Here is a 23,664-nt window from a genome sequence, read left to right as displayed (position 1 = left end):
TCCGAAGTCCAAGCTGTGTTTATATTGGTTAAGAGATGCTCTTCTCAGAAATCTGAGAGGGATGTTGTGAGTCTGAGGGCACCTCACATCTTGCAGCACAACCAACTTAAAACTTATCCCCTGACTAGCTTACAAATGAAATTCAGACTATAGTTATTTTACTTGGCTTTGACAATTACTAGGGGTCACCCCTAATCTACTTTTCTAACTGCTGGCCTGGCTACCTCCCCAGAGGTGTTCTCCAAATCCTTGCTGTTTCTCCTGGCCACATGCTCATGGTAGATCCCCTCTCATGGCACTTCCTCTTCTTCCTCACCTCCTCATTCTTCTTCCCTCCCTCTCGTCTCCACTCCCAACCAGGTAACTCAAAACCCACCCACCTCTAACCCCCACCAGGAACTGGCTGTAGCCAGTGTTCTTTAACCAGTAACAAGGTTTACACAACAAAGCTGGTAACAGTGAGAATTCACTTAAAGACCTAGACCATCAGGCACAGAATTTAGCATTACAGTATAAAGCCACAGACCAAACCTCAACACATCTTCCTCGAAGTCAGTCGCAAGTCTACCCCAGGTAAAAAACAGACAAACATCCAATGACTCCCTAAAGGAGGAGAACATCCCATTTACCCTTCACATAATTGGTGAGAATTCCAATACTAATAAACTTAGATACTCACATTTTTAAGCAAACTAGGATAGTAATCAATAGACTCATATCCAAGACTTTTGGTAAAAAGACAAACTTCTTTCATGTCGAATCTGAATGCAGAAAGTACATGAGATAACAAACCCTAAAAAACAAACAAAGAGACAAGTTAACTTCTCCCAAGCTGATGGGCAAAGCCTGGAGCCATGGTTCCTAAAAACCTGCCATTTATCTTCAGCTCAAGGCATCAAGCAGAAATGCCAGCATGTAAATTAGTGCATTAAAAGAAATTCTAGACCACTGATAGTGTGGAATAAGACTAATGAGAGAGGAAAACCACAATGACCACAGGAAGAGCCTGGTCATCACCATCTCTAAACTGTGCAAACCATGGAGTTATACACACCAGGGCTTCACACTTGCCACTAAACTACCGCCTCAGCAAATATTCTTTATCACAGACTAGATGCAAGAATTTAAAGCTGAAAAAGACCACCACCTTATCAGAAGGGAAAGGAAGGGTTACATAGAAATGGTGCCTAGAAATTGACTGCTAAAAAAACTAAAATTAATATCTCATACTGTTCACTGAATATATGAGTTTAGTACAAAGAGGTCAATGTAAAAATTAGATAATAAGAAAATATAAGTGCTTTCAAGTGTCTAACTGAGGAAAACATCTGCTAACTAAAAATCAAGATACAATGAGCAAGGTTAAAAGGAGATGGAGCTACTATCTAAGAAAAAAACAGAATTTTGTCCTTTTCATAAAATGATGTCAGCACAGATGAGAAAGACTGTCGGGGAGTGGCTGAGGATCACATGCAGGAAATTACCACACAAGCTCCCAGATGGCAAGCATGAGAAACATAAAGGTAAGGGGGCATTCCTAAGGCAGCCCTGAAAACACAGCAAACGGCAGGAGTAAGCCTGGACCCTGCTGCCTGCAGTGCCAACCAGTGAGTGAAGGCAAGGTCCTGAAGCTCTTAGAGTTCCCAGCAGGACAGGAGACAATGCCCTTTCACGTCTCTTAGTCCTGGGTTAAGCTCTAGGGTAGGCACAGACCCCACATAACCCACAGGCTGGGTGCCTATGTCTTTGTGGTATCTATCAGGGTACCTATGTCCACTTCATCATGAAATAGTTCACATATTCAAAAATAATCAAGGGCACATGACAAACTTCATCAACTGTGAGATTTGGAGACATATTAGAAACACAGAGATAGCCTCTGTGATATACCCCATCCACCACTCCAAGGGCTTCTTTCCCAAACGGGAAATTCTGATTGACTCTGGTATGCTCTTTTTTTTTAAAATATGGTTTTTCCTTTTATTATTTTTTATTCGATATATTTTTATTTACATTTCAAATGATTTCCCCTTTTCTAAGCCCCCACTCCCCGAAAGTCCCATAAGCCCCCTTCCCTCCCCCTGTTCTCCCACCCACCTCTTCCCACTTCCCTGTTCTGGTTTTGCCCTATACTGCTTCACTGAGTCTTTCCAGAACAAGGGGCCACTCCTCCGTTCTTCTTGTACCTCATTTGATGTGTGGATTATGTTTTGGGTATTCCAGTTTTCTAGGTTAATATCCACTTATTAGTGAGTGCATACCATGATTGATCTTTTGAGACTGGGTTACCTCACTTAGTATGATGTTCTCCAGCTCCATCCATTTGCCTAAGAATTTCATGAATTCATTGTTTCTAATGGCTGAATAGTACTCCATTGTGTAAATATACCATATTTTTTGCATCCACTCTTCTGTTGAGGGATACCTGGGTTCTTTCCAGCTTCTGGCTATTATAAACAGGGCTGCTATGAACATAGTGGAGCATGTATCCTTATTACATGGTGGGGAATCCTCTGGGTATATGCCCAGGAGTGGTATAGCAGGGTCCTCCAGAAGTGTCGTGCCCAGTTTTCTGAGGAACCGCCAGACTGAATTCCAGAGTGGTTGTACTAATTTGCAACCCCACCAGCAGTGGAGGAGTGTTCCTCTTTCTCCACATCCTCGCCAACACCTGCTGTCTCCTAAATTTTTCATCTTAGCCATTCTGACCAGTGTAAGGTGAAATCTCAGGGTTGTTTTGATTTGCATTTCCCTAATCTGGTATGTTCTTTAGAGCAAAGAAGGCATTTTCTGAGTGGGCAACACCTGCTCCAGGGCCTTGAGTGCAGAGCTCCAAGCTATGTTAGAATACCACAGCTGAAAACCTGAGCCAGGAGACCCAGCCCAGGCCCTCAACTTAGACAAGTTTACAGAGCTGCTTTAGTAACTCAGTGGCAGGAAGCTACTTCAACCTCTTACACCACAACAGAAACCAGAGACACAGCCATCACTATTGACAGAAATGAACATACTAAAGGAGAAAAGCCAGAGACTTACATGGTGAGAGTGGGCTTTTGGAGCTTGTACTGCAAAGGCTCCTGACTAAAAGGAGCACTGACTACTTGGAGCCACTTGTATGTCACTGCTGCTTTTCCTTCTGTTCAAACGTGTGCTAAGAACATAAAGTACATAAGCTGACCACACTGCTCATACCACACAGAAGCATGTGAGGGCCTCTGCAAGAAGGCAAGGAGCACTGAGGCCGGACCCCGTGGGGTGCCATTGAGGTACTGTGGACAGAGAAGACCAGCCATATACTGAAGCCATATGGAGGTGTCCCAGGTCTGAACCAGGCTGGGGAGGCCAGTCCAACAGGCATGGTTTGGACATCAGCAGCTCTGAGTTTAGTATAAAAAAGCCAGGAGGCAGCACTGGAGACCCTGTCCTCCAATACCAACATAGAAAGCACTTTGTATGCAGGAGATGCTGCACCTGCTTCACAGACCCACTCTCCAATCCTCACACATGTAAATATCCTTATTGAACCTTCCTTATAGGTAAGGACACCGAGACACAGGTTAGGCGCTGTCCAAGGCTGGATTCTACCCACCTGGCAAATCTCCACAAAACCACTAGATGCAAATCAGAACAGTCTCAGTGTAGGCCCTTAATGACTTCAGGCACTCTACTACGAAATCCAAATGTCTCCTCATGGCCAAGAGACCTGATCCCACCTCTCTGAAAGAGAAGAGCAAGCCTTCTGGTCCAAATAAGAGCTTTACCAGGAGAGAGGGGGGTAAAGAAAGAGGGGGAGAGGGAGAGGGGGAGAGAGAGAGAGATTGTTTTCATAGATAATATGAGGTACAGGCCTGGAGGGAGACACGGTTCTTCGAGTTCTGAGTATGGGTTTGTGAGGAAAGGAAGTTCTCCATATGAGCTAGCTAGCTTACACGTAGGATTGAATTGTAGTTGTCAGACCTGCATGGCAAATGCATTTATCCACTGAACCATCTCTCTTGTTATATATTTTAGTCATAAAAATATCTTGTAAAACAGAGTTGCATGGTTTAACATCTGCCTGTTTTGTCTGATTCTCTGACATGAACTGCTATTGGGCAGCACAAAGGTCCAGTCCCAGATTAAACAAGCGGCATACTGAGTCATGCCCTGTACTGACAAGCTCTTAAAATAAGCAAGATTTAGTCCTGAAATCTCTCATTTAAAAGTATATTTCATGGTCTGGGAAGAAGGCTCAGGACTGGCTGCTCTTCAAGAAGGCCCAGGTTCAATTCCCAAAACCCACATGGTATTTGACAACCATCTGTAACTCCAGTCCCAGGAGATTTAATGCTGTCTCTGGCCTCTGAAGTACTGGTCATACATGCGATGCCTAGAGTTAACATTAAAGTAAGACACTTAAATATACAAAATAAAAAGTAAAATTTAAACTGCAAAATTAATTAAGCTGGGTTGAGGATGTATCCCAGTGGCAGATTACAGACTAGAGAATTTGGCGGTTTTAAGCATACTGCCGCCTAGCGGCAACGGCTTTAAACACAGAACCATGAAAAGCAAGGCACTGGTTGCCTGCACTGAGAGAAGGAGCAAGCATGCTCTCTCTCATTCTCTCTCTCTCTCTCTCTCTCTCTCTCTCTCTCTCTCTCTCTCTCTCTCTCTCTGTGTGTGTGTGTGTGTGTGTGTGTGTGTGTGTGTGTGTGTGTGTGTGTGTGTGTGTGTGTTTGTTTGTTGTATTTGGTTTTTTCGAGACAGGGTTTCTCTGTGTAGACCTGGATGCCCTGGAACTCACCCTGTAGACCAGGCTGGCCTCGAACTCAGAAATCCGCCTGCCTCTGCCGCCCAAGTGCTGGGATTACAGGTATGCACTACCACTGCCCAGCAGAGCAAGCTCTTTTTTTTTCAATTGATATATTTTTTATTTACATTTCAAATGATTTCCCCTTTTCTGGGTCCCCACTCCCAGCAAGTCCCATAAGCCCTCTTCCCTCCCCCTGTTCCTCAATCTACCCCTTCCCACTTCCCTGTTCTGGAATTCCCCTATACTCTTGCACTGAGTCTTTCCAGAACAAGGGGCCACTCCTCCATTCTTTTTGGACATCATTTAATGTGTGGATTATGTCTTGGGTATTCAAAGTTTCTAGGCTAATATCCACTTATCAGTGAGTACATACAATGACTGATCTTTTGAGACTGGGTTATGTAACTTAGTATGATGTTCTCCAGCTTCATCCATTATTTGTCTAAGAATTTCATGAATTCATTGTTTCTAATGGCTGAATAGTACTCCATTGTGTAAATATACCACATTTTTTGTATCCATTCCTCCCTTGAAGGACACCTGCGTTCTTTCCAGCTTCTGGCTACTACAAATACGGCTGCTATGAACATAGTGGAGCATGTGTCCTTATTACATGCTGAAGAATCCTCTGGGTATATGCCAAGGACTGGTATAACAGGGTCCTCAGGAAGTGTCATGCCCAGTTTTCTGAGGAACCGCCAGACTGATTTCCAAAGTGGTTGCACCATCTTGCAATCCCACCAGCAGTGGAGGAGTGTTCCTCTTTCTCCACATCCTCGCCAACACCTGCTGTCTCCTGAGTTTTTGACCTTAGCCATTCTGACTGGTGTGAGGTGAAATCTCAGGGTTGTTTTGATTTGCATTTCCCTAATGATTAATGATGTTGAACATTTCTTAAGGTGTTTCTCAGCCCTCCAAAGTTCTTCATGTGAAAATTCTTCATGTGAAAATTGTTTAGTTCGGTACTCCACTTTTTAATGGGGTTATTTGGTTCTCTGGGTTCTGCCTTCTTGAGTTCTTTGTATATATTAGATATTAGCCCTCTGTCAGATTTAGGGTTGGTGAAGATCCTTTCCCAATCTGTTGGTTGACGTTTTGTCCTTTTGACAGTGTCCTTTGCCTTACAGAAACTTTGTAGTTTTATGATGTCCCATTTGTCAATTCTTGGTCTTAGAGCGTAAGCTATTGGTGTTCTATTCAGTAACTTTTCCCCTGTGCCCATGTCCTCCAGGGTCTTCCCCAGTTTCTTTTCTATTAGTTTCAGTGTGTCAGGTTTTATGTGGAAGTCCTTGATCCATTTGGAGTTGAGCTTAGTACAAGGAGATAAGAATGGATTGATTCACATTCTTCTGCATGCTGACCTCCAATTGAACCAGGACCATTTGTTGAAAAGACTATCTTTTTTCCATTGGATGCTTTCAGCTCCTTTGTTGAAGATTAAGTGACCATAGGTGTGGTGGTTCATTTCTGGTCTTCAATCCTATTCCATTGATCTGCTTGCCTGACATTGTACCAATACCATGCAGTTTTTTTATCACTATTGCTCTGTAGTAAAGCTTAGCCAGACTAACTAAAGGGCACAGAGAACGTATCCAAATTAACAAAATATTAAAAAACAGAGATATTACAACAGAAACCGAGGAAATTCAAAAAATCATCAGATCCTACTACAAAAACCTGTACTCAACACAACTGGAGAATCTGGAGGAAATGGACATTTTCTTAGACAGATACCAATTACCAAAATTAAACCAGGATCAAATAGACCATCTAAACAGACCCATAACCCCTAAAGAAACCGAAGGGGTCATAGATAGGCTTCTGACCAAAAAAAGCACAGGACCAGATGGTTTCAGTGCAGAATTCTATCAGACCTTCAAAGAAGACTTAACACCAATACTCTTCAAACTTTTCCACCAAATAGAAACAGAAGGAACACTACCCAACTCCTTCTTCGAAGCCACTATTATGCTGATACCAAAACCACACAAAGATCTAAGAAAGAGAATTTCAGGCCAATTTCCCTTATGAATATCAATGCAAAAATACTAAATAAAATTCTTTCCCACCGAATCCAAGAACACATAAAAACGATCATCCGCCATGATCAAGTAGGCTTCATCCCAGGGATGCAGGGATGGTTCAATATAAGGAAATCCATAAATGCTGTCCACTACATAAACAAACTCAAAGAAAAAAAAACACATGATCATTTCATTAGATGCTGAAAAGGCATTTGACAAAATTCAGCATCCTTTCATGCTAAAAGTCTTGGAAAGGACAGGAATTCAAGACCCATATTTAAACACAGTAAAAGCAATATACAGCAAACCAGTAGCCAACATCAAACTAAATAGAGAGAAACTTGAAGCAATCCCACTAAAATCAGGGACTAGAGAAGGCTGCCCCTTCTCTCCCTATCTTTTCAATATAGTTCTTGAAGTCCTAGCTAGAGCAATTAGACAACATAAGGAAGTCAAAGATATACAAATTGGAAAGGAAGAAGTCAAACTATCACTATTTGCAGATGATATGATAGTATACTTAAGTGACCCAAAAAAACTCTACTAGAGAACTCCTCCAGCTGATAAACAACTTCAGCAAAGTGGCTGGCTACAAAATCAATGCAAGCAAATCAGTAGCCTTTATATATATTCAAAGGACAAGCAGACTGAGAAAGCAATTAGGGAAATGACCCCCTTCACAATAGCTACAAACAGCATAAAGTATCTTGGGGTGACTCTAACCAAACAAGTGAAAGACCTATATGACAAGAACTTTAGATTTCTGAAGAAAGAAATTGAAGAAGATCTCAGAAAAAAAATCTTCCATGCTCGTGGATTGGCAGGATTAATATAGTTAAAATGGCCATCTTGCCAAAGGCAATCTACAGATTCAATGCTATCCCAATAAAAATCCCAACCCAGTTCTTCATAGAGCTAGAAAGAGCAATTCTGAAATTCATCTGGAGCAAGCTCTTTTTAAGGCCATTTGATTAGGTCTTAGAAGCCGTCTGACTCCACCAGAGTGAATCCAATAACACGAGGGACTAACACAAGCCAGTGTCTAGAACAGAATATGGACAAATAAGCATGTATTGCCAGTAAAGCAGTGAGTGCACATACATCAGCCCCACTCTTTCAAAAGCCCTTCAGAGGTAGAAGTACAGAAACTAACATGACTACAACACTTCAAATGTGTGTGCCCCTAGCACATGCACCTGCTACAGCACACATGTAGAGGTCAGAGGACAGTTTCCCAGAGTCCTTTCTCTCCAGCAGTCATGTGGGTCCCAGGATCAAACTCAGATTATCAAGGTGGGCAGCAAGAGCCTTCTCCTGCGGATGCACCTCACTAGTCCACATACAATGACTTTTGAGAATAGATGTTTTATTTTATATGTGTGAATGTTTGCCTGTGTGGGTGGATGGATGTGCACAGTGTGCATGCAGTGTCCCTGAAGGTCAGAAGAGAGCATGTAATCCTTTGGAATTTGAGTTACATAGAAGGTTATGAACTGCCACATGGGTGCTAGCAATCAAACCTAGAGCCTCTGCAAATGGTCTAAACCTCTGAGCTGGCTCTCTACCAAAGGATTTTTAAGTCCCATGTTGATTCATGAAGAGCACTGGAAAGGCTTTGTCTAGGAAGGTGAGCTCTCATAGGCATTTTAATTCAATTGGGCAAACCTACCCTCTTGTTTTCAGATGTTCTGGTTCTTCCCTATCCTGTTGCTGTTGTCAGGGCAGCATGTGTGCTCCTGAGAGAATTCAGGAAGATCACAATAAATGTGGTCAAGGTAGAAAGAGGAGCTGTGGGTGGGGCTTGCTCAAAGGAAGAATTAGTAGAGCCGAACTGTGGTGGATATTCCTGGACCAAGACAAAGCATTTATTTTATGCTTTTGTAAACAGCTTATTTGTCTAATCATTAAAATCTTTTAGAATATCCACTACTGTACTCTTCATTGATAATGTCTCTTTATTCATGTCTCTAAATAAACAAACAAAAAATCTACTTGAAAACTAGAACCTTTTATTTATTCATTCAACAAACACATTGTATCCCACAGAAATTGGTAGGATGAGAAACACTCATACACACACACACACACACTGACTGTGATGGGCAGCAGAGACAGGAACCTAAGTGCTATACGAGGTAGGACGGTCCATCAGTGTCTGTGGAAACAGAAAGAAGGATGACCCTAACACAGTTTTCTAAGCACTTCAGAATGATAGCATCTGAGCCATCTGAAGGCAGCTAGGGAAGCAGGCGATGTACATGAATAATGTGAGCCTAGATAAAACAAGACTAAGACACCTGAGCAAGAGATGGAGCTGGCACCAAACAAGTCATAATGGCCAGGCACCATGGCTGCTGCCCTTACAGGTTCCTAAGCATCACACCTGGCCAAACATAACTTTATAACCTATTCATCTGGCTCTAGCAAGTTTTTCTTTCTTCCAAGGAAGCCAACAACTCCTGCCTGTCTCTAGCTGCCAAAACTTACCCTTATCTTTCAAAACCCATCTTTCGCTGAGATTTCTGATCTGCTCTCCCAGAGCCTCGTGGGTCCTGTTTGCACTTTTATCTAGGGACCTGCAGTGCTGTTTTAAACACACATTCCAGTCCACTTGGTACCCACAGGCTTGAGAAGGAAGGGGCTCTCTTACCATCCCTTACCTTCCCTGGAGCAACTGAAAGCTATCCTCACACTTGATTCAAATTCGACAGAAAGGAAGACTCTTTTATAACTCTTACAAGCTTTCTTTCTACCTTTTTACAAAAGAATAAGAGAAATCCTGTGTTTTCACAACTTGCTTTTTCTTTCCAGGTCATAATAAACCCACAAAACTAAAAGCATGATGCGTTTATGTACTTCAAAGAGAACAACTTAATTTGGTAACCTTGTCAGAGTCGCATAGTGCTATGGACTTTACCCCACAATTAACCTGTCATTTTACAGCCCATGGTAGCCTGGGGCCTTCTAGAGTCTTAGGATACCCAGAAGGGACAGGGTAAGCAGCAACAAGCATTACCACTATGGGAAGAATCTTGGAAAATTCCAAAGCAAGCTCAGTTGAATTTAAATCAGTTAAGAAGCTGATCTTCACATTTTGAAACTAATTTTCATAGGTTCATGTAATTGAATTAGTTTATCTTCCCCAGTGTACCTCTCAGATACATTAAGACTTCAGTGTCACCAATTTGTTTACTATCAAACAAAACTGTCACCAATTTGTTTACTATCAAACTGAAGTTATCACTGAGAGTCCAACATAGGGTTGGTAGTGTAACATCACAACTTTTCCTAACGCAAGAAGCACAGCAGGACATGTGCTGAGGGAATAGAAAAACCCAATGACTAGACAGGCAACTTGACTCGGCTTACAGACAGCAAGCACACACAAGGTACAGTCACTGTCCATGCCATGATTATTCTACCTCTGTCCAACCATAACACTGAGAACACTACAGTTCCTAAGGAAAGGCAGTCATCACTCTTTTTCAAATGTTTGAGATCATATGAAGTCATCTGTTCCCAAATCATGAGCATGACCACTCCCACTAGTATTGATGAAACTGGAAGGGAGATAGAAGCCAAAGGCTTGACAAGTTATACAAATTTGTTGCACTGAAAGGCTTTCAGTGCTGTTGCTTCAAGACTAAGAGTTAAAAGGCATCTTAAGAGACAATAAGCACATTTGACACCAGGATAACTTATGATCCAAACCAAAAAGAAATGTACCCAACTTACAGGTGTACTTACATCACAGCGTGGTCTGAATGGGAAGAAATGTTCCCCTACAAGCTCAAGTTTTGAGTTCTTACTCCTCAGTGAGATAACACATCCTTAACAAAGGGCCAGAGTGCTAACTGCAGTCTGAGTATGTTCACCTGAACCATGCCACTGCAGTAAAACAGGGTTAGTGTCCCATCTGCACCTGGAGCCCACAGGAATTTAGCAATGTCTGAGCACAGCAATAGAGTAAATCTGAAATTATAGTTTCTTTTATTTCAATCCATGATTTAAACCATGAAATGATTTCTAACTTGCTAGAATCCACAGTGACCTACATCCTAAATGGAAGAGTTCTTAATGTGGAAAAGGGACCCACAGAAACCATGAGCTGAGACACAATTTTACCAAACTGCATGGTTAGAAAGCAAGACTCACAGGAGTCTCTGAGAACTATACCTCCTACCCCAAGGAACATAGAAATGTCTTGAAAATAATTCAAATCAGGGAGTAGGGAGTATAACTGGGTTTTCCTTATAAACTGAAACCCTAACTCTCAATGACATTAACTTGATACTCAATACTCCTTTAAGTGAAGGTCTATGTTGACACACTACAGATTGTTGATACCCCTTTATGAGAACTGCAGAAGTACTAGGGGTGAGTAGGTTTAAACAAATCTAATTTTCCCACTCTCAGCACACTCAATACTTGACTGATAATTCTTTATGGGTTGAGGGAGTCCTAGGTATCACTCCCCTCTGCCAGTAAAGCTCAACTCCTCCAGATTACAACTATGAAAATTTTCAGGAGGCACTGCCAAGTCACCTTGGGAAGAAACTGCCTCTACATAGGAGCGTGCATTTAAACATATCTGCAATCTGTAGCTACAACCACTTCTTCCTTCCTTCCTCCTCATCTGTCCTTCCCACCCACCCCTTGCTTTTGTTTGTTTTGGTGGTGGTGCTGAGGACAGAACCTAGCACCTCATACACAGCAAGTAAGCTCTCTACCACAGACACACACATCCAGCCCTAAATATTCTAACATCTGGCATGTCAGTAAGTACAGCAAGGAGATGCATATGACTGGTGTGGAAATAACTGCAGGAGTCACAACAGTCTGTAAGAGCTAAGTCTCACAACACACATCAGTAAAATTTTTAGTTATATGAAAACCAAATAGAATAAATGGTTAAAAAGACTAGAAATATCTGTAGGTCACTCAAATCAGAGATCACATCTGGGGAAATCTATGAGGTTGGATAGGCTGATACATCTATATTAACTTTTGTGAGACTACAGTAATACATTATTTGTTTAATTAGACAAAGTAAAAGAGTTGAGAATCATGGAATGTTCAGAAGGCCAAGTACTAGCTACTAACCTAAAATATTTTAAACCATGTTGTCCCTCTCTGCTTTCCACTTCCTCAAAATATAGATGGTATAATTACTTCATAGCACTGTAACAAAATAAAGTAGGATCCATGCATGTAAAAGGCCAGCAGGGTTTGTGGCTCATGGCACACCCTGATCATCAGTAACTGCTGTAACTGAAGCCTCAGTTTGGGTAGGGCTGGGATATGTATGACCTGACATCCAGGGAACCCTGCTCTTTGTTTTCTCCATCTCCTGCATCATCACAGAGGCTCTGATTGCTCTGATATGACAATGAGAGGACCACTGCTAGGGTATGATTTATATTCTATCCAGTCAAATATGAAATGTATGTATGAAGAAACTCAAGAGGAACTGAGTGTGAAAATGGATTCAGGCAAGTCTGACTTTTTCATGGTGTGATGTGTACACATCTCAGTCAGAATCATCTGAGTACTATTACCATTACAATAATATAGTCCCTATCTAGATCATGAATTGGGACCAGAATTGGCCTTTCCAGAAGAACCACCAACAGTCCTGCACTATCCCAGCACTGACAGTCAACACCCTAGGGTTTGCCCACATCCCAATAGCGTACATGAGACAGCAGAGAGGAACATTCCAGTCATTCTGTGGATCCCTTGCTCTAGCTAAAGAAATTCCTTCATCTAGTCCAAAGCAAGAGTCATAAAAGTCTTTGACCATTGTGTACTTTCCTCCCTTCCCCCTCTCCCTCCCTCCCTCCCCTTCTTCTCCCTGTCTCTCTCTGTCTCTCAGATGGCAGATAGGATTGGCATTGAGAGACAGAGTTTCTCTGTTGCCTTGGCTGTTCTGGAATTCACTTTGTAGACTATGCTGGTCTTGAACTCAGAGATTTTCTCACCTCTGCCACCTGATTGCTGGCATTAAACGTATGTGCTGCCACCTCCTTGCCAGTTTCCTCCTCTTTGAAATAGAGAAAATAACAGCTATCAACATCAGGAGGGTGGAAAGAAACCATGTATGTAGTTTCTCAGGCTCATGATCTGGCTCATAGAAGACACAAAATGCATACTAGCTTCTATGGAGAAGTACCAGCACAGATCCAATGGTTCTGAGACAAACACCTAGAATCTAGCAGGACAGGCACAGGATGAGTTCTGCCTCATGCTCTGCTTGCTGTTAGCTATTGCCTATATAGAACTCAAGCATTTCCCGTTTTCCAAATTAGAGATGATGAGTTTCTCTGTATAGTATGCCCCTAGGTCCATCCTCCCAAGACACTAGAGATAGTGTGTTTGTCACTACCACCACAGGTTCAGGGCATGCACAGTCAATGGGATCCTTATACAATTTTCTCCATAAACATCCCTTGATTCCATCCATGGCTTCCTCTTGTGACTACACATTCAAACACTACAACCCAGGCCATGACTACTTCAAGAGGCCCCAGAGGCCCAGAAGCCACACCCCTGAAATCAGGGGCTTCCATGGGGAAAAGCCCCTATGCAATAAAAGGCAAAACATTTTTTCATGCTTTGCTGCATTTTGCTTTAGTTTGTCTTTTTCCTTTTCTTTTTTTAAGGCAGGTCTCATACTGTAGGCCTGGATGGCAGTAGCCTAGGCAGGCCTTTAATTTGTTGTAATCCTTCTGTCTCAGCCTTCCAAATGAGATTACAGACATGAGACACCAGCCCATGCCTTTAAGTCTAATACTCAGGAAGCCCTACTGTCCCTGACATGGTTAATTATTAGAGCATGGAAGTTTTACACAGCAACAATCTCAATACCTGTGTTCCAGCCTACACCCATTCTCTAGGACTTTTTACCCATTCCCCTCTTTCCACCAAATAATATTCCCTTTCTTGTCTCTCCTCTGTAGCCTAACACATCCTAGTGCTGGTTTCATCTTACTAGACTTCCAAAATTAAAAATGACACAGGGATGTGGCTCAGTGGGCAGAGCCCTTGCCTATCAGGAATGGGATCCCTGGCACTACATAAAGCTAGGTGAGATCATGTGTGACTGTAACTGCAGAGGGATCAGAATCTCAAGGTCATCCTCATATACAAAACAAATTCAAGTCCAGTCTGGGGTATGTGAGACTTTGCCTCCATACAAACAAACAAAAAAACAGATAAAATGGGCCAGGTGGTAGTGTCACATACCTTTAGTCCCAGCACTTGGAAGATAGGAGAAGACAGATCTCTTGAGTTTGAGGTAGCCTGGTCTACAGAGTGAGGTCCAGGACAGCCAGGACTACACTGAGAAACCCTATCTTGAAAAACAACAACCAAAAAGACAAAACAACTAGAGTGGTGTCATGTGTTCCTATAAATTTTTGAAGTATATGACAAAAAGTTACTAATGACACATTAAGTGGTTCACAGGAGAATGCACTCTTGACTTTGGCATGGAATTTTCTTTTTGGTAGTGCATTATTCAAATCCTCAGCATGCCAACTTAAAAGGTGGAACTAATTTTTCCAATCACTATTTGCAGTTTGGCATCCCTAGCCAACACTAATTATTGCAGACAGATTCTGTGACTTTTCTTTCAAAATCTTGACTTCAATTCCCTCCCCCCCCCTTTGAAAACTTATATGTCCCCTTGCAGCTTAAATGAAATGATCTTCAGTAAAAACCTAACTGGCCTAGTATTTTTAGGCCCTTTCATGTGAAGTAAACACTCAGAAATCCAGAGCCTTGAGTCAGGCTAGTAAGCAAGGCAGAGGCTGCCTCTCTGTACTGCCTCCCCATGGCCACTGTTTACACAGTCCACCCAGAGCAGGTGCTGGCAGCACACAGCTCCAAACATAACAAGGTCTGCAGTCCTGTTTCCTTATCCAGTCTGTTAGTCTATGTCTTTTTATTGGGGAATTGAGACCATTGATGTTAAGAGATATTAGGGAATAGTGATTATTACTTCCTGTCATTTTTGATGTTCTTTTTATATTTGAGTGGTTATCTTCTTTTGGGTTTGATGAAGGAAGGTAACTATCTTGCTTTTTCCAGGGTGTAGTTTCCCTCCTTGTATTGGAGTTTTCCTCCTATTATTCTTTGTAGAGCTGGGTTTGTGGAAAGATATTGTGTAAATTTGGTTTTGTCATGGAATATCTTGGTTTCTCCATCTATGGTGAATGAGAGTTTTGCTGGGTATAGTAGTCTTGGCTGACATTTGTGTTCTCTTAGAGTCTGCATGAGATCTGCCCAGGATCTTCGAGCTTTCATGGTCTCTGGTGAGAAGTCTGGTGTGATTCTGATAGGTCTTCCTTTATATGTTACTTGGCCTTTCTCTCTTACTGCCTTTAATATTCTTTCTTTGTTTAGTGCATTTGGGGTTTTGATTATTATGTGACGAGAGGTATTTCTGCTCAGGTCCAGTCTGTTTGGAGTTCTGTAGGCTTCTTGTATATTCATAGGCATATCTCTCTTTAAGTTAGGAAAGTTTTCTTCCATAATTTTGTTGAAGATATTTGCTGGCCCTTTCTGTTGTAAATCTTCACTCTCATCTATACCTATAATCCTTAGGTTTGGTCTTCTCATTGTATCCTGGATTTCCTGGATGTTCTGGGATACAAGCTTTTTGCATTTTGTATTTTCTTTGACAGTTGAGTCAATGGTTTCTATGGTATCTTCGGCATCTGAGATTCTTTCTTCCATCTCTTGTATTCTGTTGTTTATATTTGCATCTATGGCCCCTGATTTCTTCTCAAGGTTTTCTATCTCCAAAGTTGTCTCCCTTTGTGATTTCTTAGTTGTTTCTACTTCTGTTTTTAGGTCCAGGATGGTTTCGCTCAGTTCCATCATTTTTTTGTCTGTGTTTTCCTGTAATTCTTTAAGAGATTTTTGTGTTTCCTCTTTCATGACTTCTGCCTGTTGACTCAAGTTCTCCTGCATTTCTTTAAGTTTTTTTTTGCCTTTCTTCTTTATTGGCTTCTATCTCTTGGGCCTTATTCTCCTGCATTTCTTTAAGTGTTTTTTTTGTGTTTCCATTATACGGGTTTCTAGCTTATTCATGTTCCTCTGCATTTCTTTAAGAGATTCATTCATGTCCTTTTTGTGTTCTTCTAGCAGCATCATGAACAGTGATTTTAAATCCAAATCTTGTTTCTCTGGTGTGTTGGCATAACCAGGACTTGCTGATGTTGGAGAGTTTCGTTCAGATGCTGCCATATTGCCTAGATTTCTGTTAGTAGCGTTCCTGCGTTTGCCCTTTGCCATCTTGTTCTCTGGAGCTAATTGGTCTTGTCTCTAGCTGGTGTTTCAGCCTCCTGAGAGGCTCTAGGGCTATTTCTGCACCACTGGAGGGCAGGGTTTCCCCTGTTGCAGATTGCTAATGTGCTTTCCTCCTCTTGGGTGCCCTTGCAGCCCTAGTGTTCTTTGCCCCAGATTGTGTCTGTGAGCCAGAAGGTGCCCGTTTGCTCCTTCAGGGAGTGCTGAGGCTGTATGCTGTAGGGACCTTTTCTGCGTGCTGATCTCTCTGCTGGGCAGCGGAACTCCCAACCGGGTTGGTGCACACAAGGCTAGCCTAGCTGCTCAGGCCCTGAGTCTAGGCAAAAGCCTGGTAGGCCAATGTCTGAGCAAAGTTCCCCTCAGCTGTGAGTGTTAATTGGGTCTGTCAGGTGGCTAGGATGGTGGCGTGTGCGCGCTCCCTGAGAGTGCTGGGAGAGTCTGCTGGGCTAACAACCTCCTGGCCAGGTCAGCACACAGATGGCCCACCGAGCAGCCCAGGGCCTGGGGGCAGTCCAGGGCCTGACCGTCTGAGACCCCTGCTATGTCCGCCTCGGGCTATGCCTGTTAGCTGGTTTGGTTTTGCCTGCTAGGTCTCTCTGGCTTCCCGTAGGCAAAATGGCGGTGGTGCGCAAACTGGCCCGGATAAACAACCTCCTGGCCGGGTCGGCACACAGGTGGCCCACCGAGTAGCCCAGGGCCTGACCGTCTGAGACCCCTGCTATGTCCGCCTCAGGCTATGCCTGTTAGCTGGTTTGGTTTTGTCTGCTGGGTCCCTCTGGCTTCCCGTAGGCAAAATGGTGGCAGTGCACGCAGGCCCGGGCAAACAAGCTCCTGGCTGGGTCGGCACACAGATGGTCCACCGAGCAACCCAGGACCTGGGGGCAGTCCAGGGCCTGACCGTCTGAGACCCCTGCTATGTCCGCCTCGGGCTATGACTGTTAGCCGGTTTGGTTTTGCCTGCTAGGTCTCTCTGGCTTCCCTTAGGCAAAATGGCGGTGCACGTGCGCCGGCGGAGGGAGGGGGGGAACCTCCTGGCCGGGTTTGCACCCTGGTGCCCCTCCCCCCCATCAGCCCAGGGCCTGGGTGCAGGCCAACGCCCATCGTGCTTAGACCCCCGCGATGTTGGTCTCGGGTTATATTTGCGTACCTCAGTCTGATTTCTCTGGCGACCGAGAACCAATATGGAGGCCTCGTATCTGACTGGCAGGAGGCAGAGTTCTGGTGTGGCTTCTGTGTGGTGAAAGGCGCCGTAAATCCTCCACTGCTCGCAGCCTGGCTGGCCAGCGATGGCCAGTGGTCGTGGGCACAGGGTCTGCCTGGACCCTGTCTGCTTGGTTCTACTGCTGATGGCGCTTCCTCTGGACCAGCCGCTGCTGCTGCTGCTGCTGCTGCTGCTGCTGCTGCCGCCCCCAATCAAGGGTGGCAAATTGGTACAACCACTCTGGAAATCAGTCTGGCGGTTCCTCTGAAAACTGGGCACCTCACTTCCAGAAGATCCTGCTATACCACTCCTGGGCATATACCCAGAGGATTCCCCACCATGTAATAAGGATACATGCTCTACTATGTTCATAGCAGCCCTATTTATAATTGCCAGATGCTGGAAAGAACCCAGGTATCCCTCAACAGAAGAGTGGATGCAAAAAATGTGGTATATCTACACAATGGAGTACTATTCAGCCATTAGAAACAATGAATTCATGAAATTCTTAGGCAAATGGATGGAGCTAGAAAACATCATACTAAGTGAGGTAACCCAGACTCAAAAGGTGACTCATGGTATGCACTCACTAATAAGTGGATATTAACCTAGAAAACTGGAATACCCCAAACATAATCCATACATCAAATGAGGTACAAGAAGAAAGGAGGAATGGCCCCTTGTTCTAGAAAGACTCAGTGAAGAAGTATTCGGCAAAACCAGAACAGGGAAGTGGGAAGGGGTGGGTGGGAGGACAGGGGGAGAAAAGGGGGCTTATGGGACTTTCGGGGAGTGGGCGGCTAGAAAAGGGGAAATCATTTGAAATGTAAATAAAAAATATATCGAATAAAAAACAAGGTCTGCAGTCTCTACTTTTGCTTATAGAACTTCTGGCTTGTTCACTCAGTTTCAGGAGGGAATAAGAATTGATTTTTAAAAGCCAAAATCAAAAGGCACAAGAAAATTAGCTTGGACACAGTGGTACAAATGGATGCAACCACAGGAAGTAAAACCTGTTCAGAATAATGTGCACAGAAAGACAGACCTAGAAGCCTGCATCCTACTGAGAAAATGCATGAGAAATCCATGACAAAGCACAGAAACTCAACTCTTTGCAAACACCCCCAAGAATTCTGCCTACCTCCTTTTCTAATGTCATGTGGCACTTGTCTTGTAAACCCCAACTCTTCTAACCCTGGGTCCTCTCCTCTCCAGTGCCCACATAGCTGACACTACTTAGACATCACACTATAAATGAAGGTGCAGAGATACCATGAACTAGACCACTACATGGGTGGAAACACAGTTTATTTGGAGAATCAAATTGTTGTTGGCAAGGTGGGGGAGGCAGAAGGAGCAAGAAGGGCAGGTCACAGAGGGCAGTGGGAAAAGCCTTGACAGTTTTATGGGAACAGGTATGAACAAGAAGAGAGATGTGAGCCAGAACAGCCTGGGAGTTAGCATGGGGCTTTTGATCCATTACAGGATATTTGGGTTAATCAGGAATTAGATGTTCTGTAGCTAAGGTAGTTGACTGTAAAGGGTGGAGGGGGGGTGGGGTGGTAATGCCTTTTCCTGACAAACAGAAATCAGCCTCATAGGATTTCTGTGGAATGCCAAGTTAGGGTTTTGTTTATCTGAAAGTAATCCTTCTGCTTACCTGGTCAGAATCCAGCCTAAGTCAATCCTGTGCTGTCATTTAGGACACTGTCATCAGCACTGTCATTATGGGGCCCCATTTTGAACCTAACACACACATAACAGATCTCACCATGAAGACTTTGATTTACAACCAGGGGCTTAGCACTGCACAGCTACCCTAGAATGCCTCCTTGGTCAATTTGCTTGACTGTCCCCTGGACAGTAATTCCCTATTTCTTCTTTGTCACACCATCACCTCTATCCTGAACTCCACGTGGAAAACTTCAACTTACAAAGCGGCAACTTTCATCTTACCACAAAAGTACTTTACAAGCTCACCTATAGCTACACCTACAGTTGGTAAGAAACTGGGTGTCTTAGTTAGGGTTTCTATTCTTGCATAAGCATCATGACCAAGAAGCAAGATGGGAAGGAAAGGGTTTATTAAGCTTACACTTTCACACAGCTGTTCATCACCAAAGGAAGTCAGGACTGGAACCCAAGCAGGTCAGAAAGCAGGAGCTGATGCAGAGGCCATGGAGGGATGTTACTCACTGGCTTGCTTCCCCTGGCTTGATCAGCTTGCTTTCTTATAGAACCCAAGACTACCAGCCCAGAGATAGTACCACCCACAAGGGGCCCTCCCCCCTTGATCACTAACTGAGAAGATGCTCCACAGCTGAATCTCATGGAGGCACTTCCCAACTGAAGCTCCTTTCTCTATGATAACTCCAGCCTGTGTCGTCACACAAAACCAGTCAGTACAATTGACACCTTGTCAACTTGACACACAAACATATCACTATTAAGCCTCAACCCTTACTTTCTTATTCATCCCCAAGATCTAAATAACTTTGAAATCCCACAGTATTTACATATTAAAAGTTCAATCCCTTTAAAACATCCAATATCTTTTAAAATTCAAAGTCTTTTAACAATTCAAAGTCTCTTAACTGTGGGCTTCACTAAAATACTTTCTTCCTTCAAGAGGGAAAAATTATCAGGGCACAGTCACAATCAAAATCAAAATCAGACTCCAACAGTTCAGTGTCTGGGGTCCAACTCACGATCTTCCAGGCTCCTCCAAGGGCTTGGGTCACTTCTCCAGTTCTTCCCTTTGTAGCACACACCTTGTCTTCTAGGTTCCAGATACCTGTACTCCACTACTGCTGCTGTTTTTGGTGGTCATCTCATGGTGCTGACATCTCCAAAACACTGCTGTCTTCAGCTGTAACTAGGCTTCACCAATAGCCTCTCATAGACTCCCTTAATGGTGCCAAGCCTCAACTCCTTTGCATGACCACTTCAGTCCTGTGCCATCAATTGCAATTTAGACTGTACCTTCAACAATGGCCTTCCACAGCCTCTCACAGTGCCAAGCCTCAGCTGCTCTTCATAACCCTTCCATGCCTTCAAAAACAGTACCACCTGGGTGACTCTTACACAGTACCAAATCCAGCCACAGCACAAGGTACAATCTTGATTATCTCTGGAACACAGCCTCTGTGCTCTCAGAAAACACTTCCCAGAAGATTTCACCTCAATGAAGCTGGTCTCTTCTTAATCACCACTAGTTTCTTAGCTCCAGCTAACCAGCATCAATAGTCTCAGTAACACAAAGTTTTGCTATAGTGGTTCTGGTATCTTGTTAATAATCACAGCTGATTCTTCAGCCCCAGCTGACCAAAACCTCAGAATCTTCACAATCAAAACATGGCCCTGTTAAGAGTCTTTAATCTTCCTTCTAAATTTCACAAGCCAGGCCTCCATCTTCTGCACTGTTCTCAACAGTATCTTCCAAGCTCCTACACAACATTCTGCAGAGCTCTTAACACCAAATGGATCTTCTAGCCCAAATTTCCAAAGTCCTTCCACAGCTCTCCCCAAAATATGATCAGGTTGTCACAGGAATACCCCACTATGCTGGTATCAATTTGTCTTAGTCAGAGTTTCTATTCCTACACAAGTATCAGGACCAAGATCATTTTTATGTACTCTTCCCAAGAGCTGAGCCACATCCTGCCTTGGTTTAAGATTTTGCCTTGTGGCATCCCTTTGGGTCCTAACAGGGAGAAGATTTTTATGGAGCCCTTTTTCCTAATAGGTAGCCCCTGCTAGTATCTTCTATACAGCAATAACCCTCTCTGTGGGTCTGAGACCTATGTTGCTCTTATTTTCACATCTCCCAAGTGAGAAGGCCCAAAGTACGACACAGGAAATGCTTGTCATTAAAATTATTTTTCTCTTATCTTTTTTCTTCATGTTACAAAGGCAAAACACATTTTCCCTTGAAAAGACAGGATGAAATGCTGCAGAGATAGTTAAATTGATAAAGTGCTTTTCACACAAACATGAGGACCTGAGTTTGGATCCCAAGCACCCAGGAAACATGCCATGTGGGATCACTTGTACCTGTAACCCCAGCATTAGGGAAGCTGAAAGAGAAGATCCCTGGGACTCACTGACAGCCAGTCTAGCTGGCTGAGTTACAAGTTCTCCATGAGACGCTGCATAAACTATGAAGAATAGTGATAGAGGAAGATACCCAACATCAATCTGCGGTATCTACATGTGTGCCCCTCCCACACACATAGAATAAGCATCCCTAATCAGAAAATTATAAAGTTAAAATGCTTTTAGCAACAATGTAACCTTTCAAGAAAAAAAATTCTACTTTGTTTCATAAAACTTTGTTTTATGAAAAAGTTACTTAAAATACTATATAGGGTCAGGAAGCTCAATCAATGGGTAAAAACACCTACCACCCAAGTTTTATAACCAAGTCTAAATTCTCAGATCCCACATGATAAACCAAATTCACACACAAAAAAAATCCCCTTTGCTAAGCGTGGCTCACTCTTTCATTCTGCAGTTCCTTCAAAGCAATCTGCTAACAAAATTGTTATTTCTTTTTTTCAGCAAAGGAAAAGAGACAGATTCTGTAGAAATTACATGAGGAAGGTAGAAAAATATTCCTGCTACCATATAATGCTTGAAAACTAGTAAACAATGAAACCCATTAATTTAGTGCCTACTGATCTAAATTTGTTCTTTTATGAATAAGAAACAAACGCCAAATACTAATACTAGCCAAGATGTGGAAGCCACCTAGACAGTAGTTGATTTCTACATGATTGGAAATAGTAGCCTAAAGGTTTTCATGTTTAAAAAGATTTCCAGAAACCAAGTCCCTTGACGTACTCAAAACCTCAGCTCGGTGACCCTTCATGCCATTCCACAGTAGGGTATGCACCTACATCTTGATTACTTAAAGAAGCATTTGCAAGTAAGTATACCCACATGGCAAAGAATGCACGTGGATGACAACTGAAAACCTCAGAGAGGCACTCTCAACTAATCCCCAAGCAAACACCCTACGATGTCAATCACAGAGAAAGAGGAAACTTCTTTGCTACATGACTGACTCCAGGGGTGCTGCTTATTTCCCAGAGAGCTGGAAAGATAATGAGACAACAAGCAGAGGAGGCCTGTCCCCAATAAAAACAGGTTCTCCCAGCTTTGGGGCAGGACAGTGGCCCAGCCCTGACATGCGTCAACCAATGATCTTGCTTTAAATGTTTAGTGAGACTAAGATAGAGAGAAAAAGGTACTTGCACAAGATCTTACATCATATTTCCTAATGATAGAGCTTTATATCATGGTGCAGTGATACCTTTTTCAAGTCAAAAGCAATTATATTCTAAAAGTAATATTTGTTAAACAGGATAAATTCCAAGTATATATGTTTGAATTTTTTTTAAAGGGCAAAAGCAATAATTATTTTGCTAGCTGTGTACAAAAACTACAATAGAAAGAATTGAAATAGCAGTTGGAACTGAGTATAGTGCTTATGTAACTGGGGTAAAAAGATTCCAAGTTCAAGAACAGCCTAGACTGTCCAGAGAGGGGGAGAGGGAAAGTGCACAGTTCTACTGGCTGGCATGTGTAGAAGTCTATTTTCCAATGCATAATACTAGGTGCTAAGTAACTTAGAAAAGAGTTTTCAGTTCACAATTGGAGGCTAAAAATACAAAGAGCATTGCTCAGACTCTGGTGGGGGTTCCCTTAGCCACATTACCTCACAGCAGAGGGCTTCATGTCAGAAGAATGAGTGACAGGGACAGGCAGTCAGATTGACTAATTTAGGTCATTTGAGGTGCCAGAAGCTCCCTACAGCCCCAGCCTCTTAAAAGTCTACCTCTTTTCCTGCTATACCACTCCTGGGCATATACCCAGAGGATTCCCCAGCAGGTAATAAGGATACGTGCTCCACTATGTTCATAGCAGCCCTATTTATAATAGCCAGAACCTGGAAAGAACCCAGGTATCCCTCAACAGAAGAATGGATGCAAAAAATGTGGTATATATACACAATGGAGTACTATTCAGCCATTAGAAACAATGAATTTATGAAATTCTTAGACAAATGGATGGAGCTGGAGAACATCATACTAAGTAAGGTAACCCAGTCTCAAAAGATGAATCATGGTATGCACTCACTAATAAGTGGATATTAGCCTAGAAAACTGGAATACCCAAAACATAATACACACATCAAATGATGTCCAAGAAGAATGGAGGAGTGGCCTGGTTCTGGAAAGACTCAGTGTAGCAGTATAGGGCAAAACCAGAACAGGGAAGTGGGAAGGGGTGGATGGGAGAACAGGGGGAAGGAAGAGGGCTTATGGGAC

At 43.0% G+C, this 23,664-nt stretch overlaps 1 protein-coding gene across 7 annotated transcripts in view; it reads right to left on the bottom strand.

Annotated features, from left to right (window-relative positions):
• The window catches only part of Fancc (FA complementation group C), a 157,707-nt gene that overhangs the window by 77,579 nt on the left and 56,464 nt on the right, over positions 1 to 23,664 (bottom strand). For all 7 annotated transcript variants that reach the window (XM_052156360.1, XM_052156357.1, XM_052156361.1 and 4 more), the window contains one exon: positions 680 to 793. In XM_052156360.1, the coding sequence (XP_052012320.1) occupies positions 680 to 793 (114 nt within the window). The remainder of the gene's footprint in view (positions 1 to 679; positions 794 to 23,664) is intronic.

This window comes from Apodemus sylvaticus, chromosome 14 (assembly GCF_947179515.1).
Source record: "Apodemus sylvaticus chromosome 14, mApoSyl1.1, whole genome shotgun sequence".
Lineage (NCBI taxonomy): Eukaryota > Metazoa > Chordata > Mammalia > Rodentia > Muridae > Apodemus > Apodemus sylvaticus.
The sequence above is the reverse complement of the archived record's forward strand: the minus strand, read 5'-3'. Positions and strand labels throughout refer to the sequence as shown.